The 12,618-nt window shown below is 33.1% G+C and overlaps 3 protein-coding genes across 3 annotated transcripts; 2 read left to right on the top strand and 1 right to left on the bottom strand.

Annotated features, from left to right (window-relative positions):
* Positions 1-96: 96 nt before the first annotated feature.
* LOC116349701 lies at positions 97-3,274 on the top strand. Its single transcript, XM_031781247.1, has 3 exons — positions 97-115; positions 286-2,837; positions 2,909-3,274. The coding sequence occupies exons 2-3, from the start codon at positions 291-293 to the stop codon at positions 3,170-3,172; spliced, it is 2,811 nt and encodes a 936-aa protein (XP_031637107.1). The 5' UTR covers positions 97-115; positions 286-290; the 3' UTR covers positions 3,173-3,274.
* Positions 3,275-3,639: 365 nt separating this feature from the next.
* On the top strand, positions 3,640-7,660 carry LOC116349767. The gene is made up of 3 exons (XM_031781352.1): positions 3,640-6,368; positions 6,458-7,284; positions 7,357-7,660. The coding sequence occupies exons 1-3, from the start codon at positions 3,692-3,694 to the stop codon at positions 7,618-7,620; spliced, it is 3,768 nt and encodes a 1,255-aa protein (XP_031637212.1). The 5' UTR covers positions 3,640-3,691; the 3' UTR covers positions 7,621-7,660.
* Positions 7,661-8,070: 410 nt separating this feature from the next.
* Positions 8,071-9,126, bottom strand: LOC116349759. The gene is made up of 4 exons (XM_031781342.1): positions 8,934-9,126; positions 8,566-8,868; positions 8,367-8,498; positions 8,071-8,283 (listed from the first exon to the last, which is right to left on the bottom strand). Exons 1-4 carry the CDS (start codon positions 9,031-9,033, stop codon positions 8,141-8,143), a joined length of 678 nt encoding a protein of 225 aa, XP_031637202.1. The 5' UTR covers positions 9,034-9,126; the 3' UTR covers positions 8,071-8,140.
* Positions 9,127-12,618: the final 3,492 nt, after the last annotated feature.

Below are 12,618 nucleotides of genomic sequence, written 5' to 3'. Positions count from 1 at the left end.
ACAGAGTTACGTTTTCGACGTAAAGTGTCAAATCACATTGTGTGACATTTTACGTCAATTGGCTTATGAAGATAACCTCTACATGTGTTGCTTTGATTGAATGTTGTAAATAAAAGTTAGCTATTGTGTTTTTTGTGTAAAAAAGTAAAATGCAAGGCATACTTACTTAGAAATTACTATTCCATAACTCTAAAATTCCTGATCCATTCCTTCGATTCATTTTCCATTCTGTTCCATAACTTATTGATTAATTTCCATTTTTTGCATTCTTCTGATCAACTCTAGGTAAAATGAGTAAAATGGATTGTCAAAATCCAAGGGATTTAAAGCCACACAAATTATTCTCGTGCATTTTCTGTAAAAAGACTAAAATTCACGAAAATAAACTTCGTGAACATCATAAAAACTTTCATTCGGACATACCATTTGGAACTGATCAATACGTTTTCCTGAAATCAGTTGTGGCACATGAACAGTGTATTGTTTGTGAAGAAGTGTTTCCTTGTTCGCGAAAAGCACAAGAAAATCACCATAAAAATCATCACAGTGAATTTGTTTCATGGAAGGATATATTCGAAATAATATTTTTGACGACAGATAAAGGCGGTGTTCAAAAAAGATCACGTCAATGCAATAAACTATTGTGTCATCGTTGCAAAAAGAAAATTGTTCGAAAAGATTTTTTAGAACATTTTGAACGTGATCACCCAAAATATTATTCACGAACAGGTAATCATGTGGCAACAAAAAAAGGAAAATGTCATGATGCGAGGATGGACGGTGCCGATGAAAATGATGATGAACATTTAGAACAGAATGGACAGCATGCAGTTGTAAATGATATCGCCGAAAATAATGCCGGCAAAATTGATGCCAATGGGGGTTATGTCGTTGGAAATGGTGACAATGAATTTACAAGCAATAATAAACTTTTACTCTCTAAAGGAGCAATATACTACAAATGCAAACTTTGCCAAAGTGAATTTAGAAAAAAAAAGAGGCTTAAACATTACGCCAAAGTTCATCCAAATATACAATTTGAACTGAAAAATGTCACATTTGCAAAAACGATTTTAACAATGTTTCAGTGTTATCTTTGTCAAATTATACTTAATAAAACTGAGCAACAAGAACACCGACAAAACTGTCATCCAGAATTCGTAAATTACAGTGATTTATACGTTCAAGTTCGCCACATCGATAACATTAGTAGAGGCACCAAAACGTGGTCAGTGAACAAAGATGCGATCATAGTTCGTTGTAATGTATGCCGAAAATCCATTGACCGAAACAATTATGCTGAACATTTTCAACAAGAGCATCCGGAACGTTTGACATCATCTGAAATTCACAGGAAAATCACGAAGGAAATCAGCTCTGAACGATTACATGAGAACGATGTGGAAGGAAATGATGGCAATAATAAAAATTCTCCCAGAAACTATGCAATCATTGAAAAGTTCTACAATTGCTCAGTTTGCAATACAATAATGAAAGAAAATAATCTGCGTAAACATCATAACGACTTTCATTCAAATGTCCCGTATGAAGCAATCAATTTCACACTTACAAAAATGTCTGAAACAATGTACCAGTGTAGCGTCTGCCAAAAGACATTGCGTCGTACAGATCGACAAAATCACCAACAAAATTATCATCCAGAATTTGTATTCTTCCTTGATACGTTCAATCCTATTTATCACACTCATAATGTAATAAACCATAGAAAACGATGGTCACAAAACAAAGATGCGCCTATGATTAATTGTTGTATATCTAAGTGTCGAATGACACTTGATCGAAACGATTATGTTAAACATTTTCAAGAAAAACATCCACAACGTTTGATATCAACCGAAGGTGACATGAAAATCAAGAAGGAACCGGGCTCGAAACCAGTGGACGTTATGGAAGCAAATGAACTTAGTGACAAAAATGATCCTTCATTTTTGGAAAAAGATGATTATGTCACCTGTAATATCTGCTACAATGAAGTGGTGAAATGTTATCAGCTCGATCATCATGAAACCGTCCATTCAAAAATTGCCTATGACGTAAATAATTTCACACATACAACATCGGTTGTAACAATGTTTCAGTGCTTTCTTTGTCAAGTTGTTTTGAATCGTACGGAGCAACAAAATCACCATGAAAATTATCATCCAGAATTTGAAGACTTTAACGATTTTTTTTATGAAATTTGCTTCGTCCATAATATAACAGCCGACACAAAAAAATGGACTTTCAACAAAGACACGAACGTATTTAATTGCAAATTGTGCTGCTTAAGTCTCAATCGAAACAATTTTACTGAACATTTTCAAAAAGAACATCCGGAACGGTACAATCATCCCGAATCCTCAGTGAATATTGAACCACCTGCAAAAATAAAAAAGGAAAAAGTCGATGGAAAACCGACTGACGATTCGATTGGTACAAAAAAGAGAAAGGGGGAACCGATGCCATCTGTGACGATCAAGAAGGAAAAAATCGACAAAGAATCGGCCAAAGATGTGGAGATGCCGTGTGTAAAAATCAAGAAGGAAAAAATCGATGCAATCGACAGAGAACTGATAAAAATTGGTAAAAATCCGGCCACCGATACAGAGATTATTAGCTATTTCAAATGCACTCTTTGTGGTAAGAACAAAGTCAAAGGGAAGAAACTGCTGAAGCATCACGACAAATTCCATTCAGGTATTCCGTATCAAGTGAACACCTACATTCTTAATACGAAAGGAAGGAAAACACCTGAAGCCTCGGACGATGATGTTGCAGAGCCAAGCGAACCAAGGGAGGATGAAGAAAGAACAGCAACCAAAAACGGTGTACAAATGGTGAGATTTTAATTTGAACTTAGGTTAACACATGAAAACTAATATTCCTTTTTTGTCTATTCACCAAACAGAACACAAGTAATACACAAAACGAAGACCAAAGCCAAAGTGAAGCAATTTCGATGGACGCACAAAGTATCGATGATCAAAAAGAAAAAGACGAAATGATGACCAAGATAACGAACGGAAAAATCAACGACGCTGGACGTAACTCTTCAAGTGGAACAAGCGAACTATTTACGATTGCCGTTAGTTGTGCGGAATTACAGCGACTTCTACAACAAAATCGCATTTATTCACAAAACGGTCAATTCATTTTAAAAGATTCTGAATAAATTAAAATAGTCTCGGTATCAAAATATAATAGGACGTTAAAGAAAATTTGTTAATTTTCTAAATACAAATGTCAATTTTTCATGCGAAACCCAACCATGTTTTAGGAGAATTTTCTAATTTTTTGTAAATAAATTTGTGAAAAATGTGATTTTTCCATTAAAATAATTTATTCTATTTCAATTTCTTATTAGAATTCATGGAAGTGATGACTTAATATTGGTCATGGTAAATTAGTTTGATCATTTTCGAATACTTATTATTATTTTTCACATAATTTTTCATCTGATGACCACAAAATTTAAATAATTCCATTGAATAAAATTTAAAATGAGTAAAAGTCTCCAATTTCCAGTCTGTTGCTTATTCCAGTCGTTTGAATGTATACTCCAGTTTCTGACATAAAGTGTCAAATCACATTGTGATGACATTTCATCATATACATCAATTTTCACACGAACATAACCTCTAATTCAAGACAAAAGTAAATAAAAAGTCAGCACTTGTATTTTTGATTAAAAATGCGTCGTGAAATTTTAAAGCCGCAAAAATTGTTTACGTGTGTTGATTGTAAAAAGAGTAAAATCAATGAAGATAACATCCTTGAACACCATAAAAAGTTTCATTCAGATATTCCATATAAAACCGATCAATACGTTTTTCTGCAGTCAGTTGTGGCACGTGAACAGTGTATTGTTTGTGAAGAAGTGCTACCCCGTACACGAAAAGCACAAGAAAATCACCATAAAAACCATCACAGTGAATTTGCTGAGTGGAAGGATTTATATGAAATAACATTTGTTACGACTTATGCAAAAGGCAAAGAAAAACAAACTCTACAAAATCGAATATTACACTGTCGTCGTTGCAAAACGAGAATTGATCGAAAAAATTATGTTGAACATTTTGAACGTGATCACCCAGAATATTATTCACGAACTGGAAATCATGCAATGACGAACGAGGAAAAACGTCACGGCCCGAGGATGGACGGTGCCGATGAAAATGATGATGAACGTGGACATTCAGAATGGAATGTACAAGATGCAGATGTATATGATGCCGGGAAAAGTGGTTCGAATGGAGGTTATGTGGTTGGAAATGGTGACAGTGAATATTGTGTCAATGACAATGAAGTGACTAACAAAAATGAATCTTCGCTTTTGGAAAAATATACTTTTTTCATATGTTCAGTTTGCAAACAAATTCTTAGAGAAGATTATCTACTTAAACATCATAATGATAAACATTCAGACATGCAATATGAAGAAAAAAATTATTCAATTAACAAAACGGTTGTAACAAAGTTTCAGTGTTTTCTTTGTCAAGTTATATTGAATCGTTCGGAGCGACAAAATCACCGAGAAAATTGTCATCCACAATTTTTAAACGTCAGCGATGTATTTGATGACATTTACCTCTCGCATTTGATAAGTCTGGGAACAAAAAAGTGGTCCGTGAATAAAGATACGAACATAGTCAATTGTCATTTATGCCGAATATCCATTGAACGAAACAATTATGCTGAACATTTTCAACAAGAACATCCGGATCGATTGATGATGGAAACCAGCTCTGAAGAAATGCATGAGAATGATGTGGAAGGAAATGAAACAAACAGTGTCAGCCAACACTCTGTTGTTGTACATCGTGACGGTGAAAATCGTGCCAATGACAATGAAATAACTAACAAAAATGAATCTTCGCTGTTGGAAAAAGACAATCATTACAAATGTTTACTTTGCAACAATGAAATAAAAGAATCCCATCTGTTCAAACACCATCAAAAATTACATTCAACATTTCCATATCAAGCAAGTAATTTTACACTTATAAAATCGGTTGTAACGATGTATCAATGTCTTATTTGTCAAGTTATACTGGAGCAGAGTGAACAACAAAACCACCAAGAAAATTATCATCCTGAATTCGTAAACTTTAACGACATTTTCAATCAAATTCGCCTCATCCATAATGTCACAGATAACACAAAGAAATGGTCTGCGAACAAAGACACCGTGTTTAATTGTAAATTTTGCTGCTTGAGTCTTGATCGAAACGATTATATTAAGCATTTTCAACAAAAACATCCGGAACGTTTGACATCATTGGGTAGACGCATGGAAATTAAGAATGAACCCAGCTCGGGACAAATGGAAGTAAATGGTGTCAATAGTGAAAATGCTCTCAGAAAATATGGAGTCATTGTAAAGTTTCACAAATGCTCAATTTGCAATATACAAATCAAAGAAGATAGTCTGCGTAAACATCATGATGAGGTTCACTCAGAAGTTGCCTATCAAGCAAGCAATTTCACGCTTGCAACAACGTCTAAAAAAATGTATCAGTGTTGTATTTGCCAAAAAATACTGAATCGTGCCGAGCGAGAAATTCACCAGCAAAATTATCATCCAGAATTTATATTTTACAATGATACATTTATTGGTATTTGTATGATGAATGATGAGAGAACAAACAAAACGACATGGTCATCGAACAAAGATGCGCTTATGATTCGATGTAATGCATTTAGGTGCCGAATGATATTTGATCGGAACAATTATGTTAAACATTTTGAAGAATGTCATCCACGCCGTTTGACATCAACCGAAAAAGACATGAAAATCAAGAGACAACCCGATTCTGAACCAATTCACTTTATGGAAATAAATGAATCTTCAGCTGTGGAGAAAATCAATTGGTTCACATGCTCAACTTGCGATGCTGAAATGTTGGAGGCTAATCTACTCAGACATCATTCCACCTTTCATTCACAGATGCCCTATGATGAAAAAAATTTCACACATACAAAAGCGATTGTAACAATGTTTCAGTGTTTTCTTTGTCAAGTTGTATTGAATCGTACGGAGGAGCAAAATCACCATGAAAATTATCATCCAGAATTTGTAGACTTCATAGATTTTTTTAGTGAAATTTCCCTCGTCCATAATATAACAGCCGACTCAAAAAAGTGGACTTTCAACAAAGACACGAACGTATTTAATTGCAGAGTGTGCCGCTTAAAACTCAATCGAAACAATTTTATTCAACATTTTCAAAAAGAACATCCGCAACGTTTGACAACAGCTGGAAGTCATGAAAAGGAGCCCACCTCCGAATCGATGCATGATGCCAATGACGACGATACCACTGCCAACGATGACGTTCCAATTCCAAAAAAAGCAACGTTCTACAATTGTAAATTATGTTTCCTTTGATTCTTTTTCCATTATCATCATTACTCATTGATTAATTTCCATTTTTTCCATTCTTCTGATCAATCCTAGGTAAATTGTGTCCTCGCAAAAAAGAAATAGAAATCAATGATTTATCCGAGCACCATGCGAAGTTCCATTGGGACATACCGTATCAGCAAGATGATTTCATATTTGTACGATCGATTAAAAAACGTTTTCAATGTAATGCATGTAACACGGTGGTCAGACCAAATGATAGGAAAAGCCATCATGAGCAGTATCATCCAGAATTCAAAACTCGAAAATATTTGTTCAATTTGATACATTTGACCATTCTTCCTGAAAATCAATTGAATTGGTCGAAAAATAAAGACGACGAACATTGTAAGCTATGCAATGTCGACATTGAACCAAATACCTTTGTTGAACATTTTAAAAGTAAACATCCGGAATGGTACAACCATCCCGAATCCTCAGTGGAACCTGTAAAAATTAAAAAGGAAAAAGTCGATGGTACAAAAAAGAGAAAGGGGGAACCGATGCCACCTGTGAAAATCAAGAAGGAAAAAATCGACAAAGAATCGACCAAAAATGTGGAGATGCCGTCTGTAAAAATCAAAAAGGAAAAAATCGATGCAATCGACAGAGAACTGATTAAAATTGGTAAAAATCCGGCCACCGATACAGAGATTATTAGCTATTTCAAATGCACCCTTTGTGGAAAGAACAAAGTCAAAGGGAAGAAACTGCTGAAGCATCACGACAAATTCCATTCAGGTATTCCGTATCAAGTGAACACCTACATTCTCAATACGAAAGAAAGAAAAACACCTGAAGCCTCGGATGATGATGTTGCAGAGCCAAGCGAACCAAGGGAGGATGAAGAAAGAACAACAACCAAAAACGGTGTACAAATGGTAAGATTTCATTTTGAACTGGGGTCAACACATTCAAAACTAATATTCGTTTTTTGTCTATTCTCCAAACAGAACACAAGTAATACACAAAACGAAGACCAAAGCCAAAGTGAAGCAATTTCGATGGACGCACAAAGTATCGATGATCAAAAAGAAAAAGACGAAATGATGACCAAGATAACGAACGGAAAAATCAACGACGCTGGACGTAACTCTTCAAGTGGAACAAGCGAACTATTTACGATTGCCGTTAGTTGTGCAGAATTACAGCGACTTCTGCAACAAAATCGCATTTATTCACAAAATGGGCAATTCATTTTAAAAGATTCTACCTAAAAGAATTTAAAAAATATGTACAATTCATGGTGGACCCATGTTTTAGAAAAATACTTTTTTATACGATTTTTAATTACAAAACAAATAAAAGACTTTATTTTCTTGTTACGTCTGGCTCTGTTCTTTTCTGTTGGCTCAACATATTTTGTTCAAAGGATTATTCTTGTTTAACGTCATTAAAAACGATCCAACATGGACATTTATGTGGACGATTTGACATTTGATTTTTTTTTTCCCAAAAAAAATCGTGTTTGTCAAATGGATATAAATAAAGGTATAAATATTTTCTTTTGGTGAAGATCTATAAAATTTATTGAAAAAATTTCTTTTAAAAATTATCAAAATTTATTTACAACTACAAATAGACGAAACAAAGTTTTATTAAACGTAGAAAAGTTTATTTATTAGCATCATATTAATTGAATTACTGAGAAAATTCTTGCTAATAAAAAAACATAAAATTGCAAAAAAAATGTGTAAACTTATCAAAACCACAAAAAATGCATTACATCGATCAGTCTTAATTTAAATTGCAATTATAAAAGAATTCAGCCAAAACCTTGTTTGTTACTGAACAGAAACTGATGTAGTTCAGTTTATCTAGGTCATAAACCTTCTTTTCAATTGTAGTATTTTCGTTGATAGTTGTACGTATCGTCCCATCTATGAGTAACAATGGAAATATTTGTCACAAATTACTTAAGCACGTTTAAATAATAATCGACTGTATCCATATGTAGTATTACCTGCATCGATTTCAATCAGAACTTCATTTGGTTCGTTATCTCTAATAATTCCTGGTGTGACTAAAGATTTTAACCGCTCATCATTTTGTTGAATATACGATTCCGTGTATCCGTTAGTACCTTCTCCAATCACTGTTTTTTGTTAAGAAATTTCTCATTTATTTGCATTTTTATTACAAAAACAATACTCAACATTTACCGAATTCGTAGTCTGATGATACGTAGGTTGATACATGAAGGTTTCTATATATTCCTCTTCTGTTGTAATAGTTATTATTCTCCGTTGTTGTTGTTGTTCTGTAATCAAATCCATTGCCTCTATTGTCATTAACAATATTGATTGTATCATTTGTACTTAATTTAAATTTAATCATTGATTGTGAGAGTACAAAAAATCTAATTTGACGCGTGCCATTGCTGTTCATTTTGGCAACATCATCGAGTGGAAAATAGTCAGTGTATGTGTCTTCGGATGTTATGTAGTATTCACAATTGACAAGAGCTTTATTGGAAAATGAAAATGGTTAATACAAATTCGCTAACTTATACTAGTTAAATATAACTCACCGCCATATTTTTGCATCCGTTTCTTCCAATGTGAACAAGAAGAAGAATATGCCGCTGACCAAATGCCTAACAAAATTAAGAATTTTATTGTTAGTTTCATTACTGAAATATTTGACTGAACTTTGAAAGAGTTTTAAGAAAACGACACACAGCTTGTGCCAAGGCAATTTTAAAAGTGATAGTGGTTTCACGACTGTTGAGAATACTTATATTACAAAGTTGAGAGGTCCCCATTTGTCGTATCTGTAAATGTATGATTACGTAAATATTGTTTACATAGAAATAATCAACAATAGGAGCGAATTCGAAAGTTCAACACCGAGATTAACGCTATCTACCACTATTAATAGGTTTGGTTTTTGAAACATTCGTTTTCAGAGTGATTAAACTTTGGTTTTCAACGATGCATTTTTTACCCGTGTGGAAAAAAAGTGACTGGCTGTCTGACTGCAATTAACTGAAAATGAATTTTGATAACTGAAATCGACCGGGTACACGACTTTAGTCGTCTATTTTTCGGATTTTAAACAGAGGACTAATTTGGGACGTTAGATGGCTATAGCCAACTGTAATTGAAGTTGATTTGAGTTAACTGGCAGTAATTTTGCACACGGAAAATATTTGTGATTTTGCTTTCAACAGATGGAAACGGATGAAACTGATTTGAATCACTTAGAATAAATCAACATTACTAGATAAATGTCTTCAAATGCGTTACTGAAAAAAGTCAGTCAGCAAAAGCGTTATAAAATATATGGACGATGTCACGCTTTTGTTGGCGAACTTTTTTATATAACGCGTCACATACAGTTTTTGAAACTATTGCTGACGTACTTTTTTCTATAATGCATTTGAAGACATTTATCTAGTAATGCTGATTTATTCTAGGCGGTTCATTTATAGATTTTATAGGTGTACTTTGATTTTGAATTTGAATTGCAATAAACATTACACAAAATGTTCTAAACGATCAATGTACGAATCGTCAACATTTTCCACGTTCCTAATTCTAAACTATGTTAATATGCAAACGATAACGATTTGAGACAAATCGATATATTGAAACCTTCCCTTTTTAATAATTCAACGCTGAGAATAACTTTACAAATTGTAAAAAATGATGCAGTTGGACATTCGTGGCATTCGAATGTGTATTTTGAGAAATGCATTCCATTAATTTGATTTACGTGACAATTATTTTTATATATAGACAAAATTTATTTAAAGACTTCAAAGGACTGAGCTTTAATCACGACATTCCCTTGTGGAAAAAAAATGACTGACTGACTATAAATTAAGTCAATTTTAATCACTTTTATTCGGTTAAAATTACCAATAGATGATTGAAATCGAATATAGTCGGTTATGTTTCAGATTTAACTAAAAGGAATTATAGTCAACATAGTTGACAAAAGTCAATTTCATATACTTATAGTTAACCGTAGTTAACTATGATCACAATCGACATTTCTCAACTCAAATTACACGAAGACGCATATAGTCACTTATAGTTAACTTTAGTTGTTTTTTTTTGTCCCAAATTAGTCAATTTTTAGTCGACTATGAAGTCAAAATATTTCCACAAGGGTTTGAAACACAAATATTCTGAAATGCATACGAAAAGTAGTTCAAACAAATTTTCCAAATAAATAAATAAATCAATCGACGAACTTAAGTTGACGATAAGTTTTTGTTTACTTTATCAACATTTTCAAAATATTACTAATTTCAGAATTCAATGTTTTTGCATCGGAAAACTGTGTTTCACCAATAAAACTCACATTCTAGAGAAGAAGAGATCAGGTTGGAGGAAAATTATAAGATTTACATACTCAGTTGTAGCTAAATTCAGCTCGATACAATCTCCACCTTGAATAATATTACTTGACAATTTATTTTTCACATTTTTTCACCGTCACCTTTTTATCACATGTTCAGGAGACGAGTCACATTGCAAAAATACTCAACAAATTATTGATTTCATTGTGATGAGCTCAACTTAAATTTCACTACTTTCACTCCTGCCACGGCTTTGGTCAAATAAATTTACAGCTTTTGCTCTGACTTAAATCTTGATCGTTTTACTTTATAATGGCTCTGTCTTCACCTGTTACCACTATAGATAGGTTATGGTGCAATCATTTGAACCTCAAATTAGACGGCACTTTTCAAACAAGTCCAATATCAGTCAATTTGTGGTCTGATACATACACTCTTGTTGAAATAATTTCTATGAATTATCCAACTTATTCAGTGCATTCGGCAATTATGAATGGAGGACAATCGATTTAAAATTGAAATGTCCAATTCAGTCTTTTTAATAATACTTCGAAGAAATGTTCTCACCATGACAGCATTCAGTGTACGTATGCAAATAGGAAATAGTAATAGTAAGGTGAGATATTAATAGAAAGTGGATAAGTTTATTATTATATTTGTATCGAAAATTTTCATTTCTCACATTCCACTCAAGTTCTGCTCATATCAGCTCAAGAGAATGTACGATGGTTTGGATAGCCGCGGAAATCGATAAATGCAGCTTTAAATAAATGTTGACTTTGATTTCAAAGAAATTTACTTCGTAAACTCCCATTCAGTCCAACATTTTTCAAAACCAAAAATCTGAAACTGACACCATAAAATAACTCAAGGTCACCATCATATCATGCAGCAAGCTCATCAAATGGTAAAATACGACAGAGAATGCTATATCTAAATAGTAAAAAGAGTCATTTGTCTCGTCAAACACAAATTGAGTGATATGGCATGATAACATTTTATCGTATAAAGTATTGAATGTTTTTCATCTGAGATGGCAAAGTGTTTGAAACACGCTGATGATTAATCATTCTGCGATTTGAAAAAAACAATCCACTTAAACATTTTTGTTTATTTAAATTTTTGTATAATATTGGCAATGTTCGTCAATATTTATAGCTAGAATTCTTCGCGAACCGATAAATATGGTCTAAACAATTAAAATTTAATATAAACAGCAGTCAAAATGTCGATGTTGAGCATTGATCATCAACTTCAAGATTTCTTTGGCGTCATCAGTGTTTTGTGCTTGCAGTAGATAAAGACTTCACTTCGGCAAACTTTAATTTTATTTTCCTTTTGGAATAATTCGTGAAAATACAAAATAATGGCCACAATACCGACTTGTAACTGTTGCGGCTTTAAATGTGTTTGGGAAAGCGACTTGCATTCATACTACTGCTGTGTGTGTCGTAAAATTCCAAATACGGAAGCTAATAATGACCGGTGAGTAAAAATATTTTTTTTGAATAGAAAAAAATGTGCTGAATTGTAGGTTGGGCCAATTTCGGACCCGAACATATTTTCTATTTCTACAACAGTTGCAAATAATTTTGGTTTTAATTAGCCCTCTTTTTACTTTTCAATAATTTGATTTTTGAAATTATAGTGAAGGTGATACCAGCGAAAACAAACAGAAGTAAATTTACTCTTCTCTAGAGCAAAGGATTGCGCCCGTCCGAAATTATGGCAATTTAACAAAATCCATTGTATTATCAAATCAAATAAAAAACCTCTATCGAGGTGAAGAACGAGTGACGAAACAAAAAATTTGAAACACAAAATTTCTGATATCAATTTTGTGACGAAAATAGTTGGTAGATATATTTTCTGTGAACTGTGAATATAAACTTAATATACATTTGTA

The sequence above is a fragment of the Contarinia nasturtii genome, unplaced genomic scaffold (assembly GCF_009176525.2).
Source record: "Contarinia nasturtii isolate CC-2019 unplaced genomic scaffold, AAFC_CNas_1.1 Cnas_scaffold_3116, whole genome shotgun sequence".
Taxonomy (NCBI): domain Eukaryota; kingdom Metazoa; phylum Arthropoda; class Insecta; order Diptera; family Cecidomyiidae; genus Contarinia; species Contarinia nasturtii.
The sequence above is the reverse complement of the archived record's forward strand: the minus strand, read 5'-3'. Positions and strand labels throughout refer to the sequence as shown.